The sequence below is a fragment of the Aristolochia californica genome, unplaced genomic scaffold (assembly GCF_029961685.1).
Source record: "Aristolochia californica isolate CCGP_79_NKW_82.1479 unplaced genomic scaffold, dmAriCali1.0.hap1 SCAF_3, whole genome shotgun sequence".
Taxonomy (NCBI): domain Eukaryota; kingdom Viridiplantae; phylum Streptophyta; class Magnoliopsida; order Piperales; family Aristolochiaceae; genus Aristolochia; species Aristolochia californica.
This window is the reverse complement of record NW_027181992.1, coordinates 21,010,994-21,012,587: the sequence shown is the minus strand read 5'-3', so window position 1 is coordinate 21,012,587 and position 1,594 is coordinate 21,010,994. Positions and strand designations below refer to the sequence as shown.

Genomic DNA, 1,594 nt, shown 5'->3' with positions numbered 1-1,594 from the left:
ATCTTCTATTTCATGTGGAAAAGCTGCTAGTTTTTCCAGAATATGATTTTGGAGAATGATTTCTCCTTTTGAGATGTTTAGTCCTAAGAAATTGATCTTAGTATTAAACAATTCTGATTTCTTTTTGCTGAGTGCTATCCCAACATTTTTAAGGCATTTAATACCTTAAGTAATTGCTCTTTATGTTGATCTTAAGTTTTAGAGAAAACTAGGATGTCATCAACGTAAACTAAGAAAAATTTAAAGAATGGTTTGAGGATATTGTCCATTCTTCTTTGAAAGATATTGGGTGCTTGTTTCAACCCGAAGGGCTACAAGCCACTCATAATGTCCTGAAGGACAACCGAATGCAGTAAGGGGAATAACTCTTTCAATTAGATGAATCTGCCAAAACCCTGATTTGCAATCAAATTTAGAAAACCATTATTTTCCACTTATAATGGCTATTAACCTTTCTTTGTTAGGAAGATAGCAGCCATCCATTTTTTTAGCTTCATTAACCTTTTTATAGTTAATGACCATTCTAGCTTTTCCACGTTTTATCTCTGCATGATTTCGAATAAGGAAAGTAGGGGATGTATGTGGAGAATAACTTGCACGAATTAATCCTAGAGATAGCAAGTCATTGATTTGTGTTGAAAATTCTTCAACATTAGAAGGAGTGTAAACCATAGGTTTTTCTCGAATTTCTTTTTTCAGGATCTAGAAGTTCAAGGTCGGCATATGGTTTTTATTTATTCCACCATTCTAATGGTTTCTCAGAACAAGTGGAATCCAGAAGTTGCTGAACTTCTGATTCGCAGGACTCTACGAGGAGGAGAGACTCCAGGGGAGGAACCTCATCACCACGCTTGCTGCGTTTTTTGAAGACCTGATGGAGGACGTCTCCATTGCTAGAAATGGCAAAGGCTTCAGGGGGTTTTACTGCATAGACAAATACAACAGAATTATCTATTTCACGTCGAGTACAACAACAAAGTTTATAGTAGGCTGGTGTTTGTTCTACGGGGACGTGGAACATGAGCCATCCATTTTCGAGGACTAAATCTGGTCCTGTGTTTATGTGAGGTCCTAAACTAATAAGTTTTGGGATCATAAATTTTTCACCTCCAATGTCAAGATGAATGTTTCTGGCTTCTGTAGGAAGTGAAATATTTTCTCCTGAGCCAACTGTGATTTGAAGGGGTATTTCAAGTGTTTTCCATAAATTTGAGGGAAGTAAATTTTGTCTAGCTAGGCAATATGAACTTCCTTTATTTACTAGAGTGTGTATATGGAATTTGATATATCTGGGTAGCTTAAACATGACTGTGATATATGAATTTCCAGAAGCTACATGCTCTGCATTTATGCGGATACTAATTTAGAAAAGGTGTTTGAAGAGTCTGACATATTTTCTGAGTTCTTCGAGGTGGAAGACTCAGTATCAAGATGAAGTTCATACACTTCATCGTCTGACTGAATTTCATCATGATGGATGATTTCCAATCCTTTTTATTAGGCGAGTATCATGTAAGTATTATACTGCCATTTTTTCTTATCATTTGGACAATCGTGAGTGAAATGTCCTTCTTTATGGCATATCCAGCATTTA

The 1,594-nt window shown here is 36.1% G+C and overlaps 1 protein-coding gene across 1 annotated transcript; it reads right to left on the bottom strand.

Moving 5' to 3' along the window:
• Positions 1–240: 240 nt before the first annotated feature.
• Positions 241–1,306, bottom strand: LOC137959461 (uncharacterized). Its single transcript, XM_068806831.1, has 3 exons — positions 744–1,306; positions 502–592; positions 241–384 (listed from the first exon to the last, which is right to left on the bottom strand). The coding sequence occupies exons 1-3, from the start codon at positions 1,304–1,306 to the stop codon at positions 241–243; spliced, it is 798 nt and encodes a 265-aa protein (XP_068662932.1).
• Between the last annotated feature and the right edge of the window lie 288 nt (positions 1,307–1,594).

What these genes read in the sequence shown, in the direction of transcription:
- LOC137959461 (XM_068806831.1), bottom strand. Translation starts at nt 1,306, where the DNA reads ATGTTTAAGCTACCCAGATATATCAAATTCCATATACACACTCTAGTA. An exon ending in TCTGAGAAACCATTAGAATG is followed by an intron (nt 593 to 743) that starts GTGGAATAAATA and finishes AATTCGTGCAAG; the next exon opens with TTATTCTCCACATACATCCC. An exon ending in TGGTCATTAACTATAAAAAG is followed by an intron (nt 385 to 501) that starts GTTAATGAAGCT and finishes GGGTTTTGGCAG; the next exon opens with ATTCATCTAATTGAAAGAGT.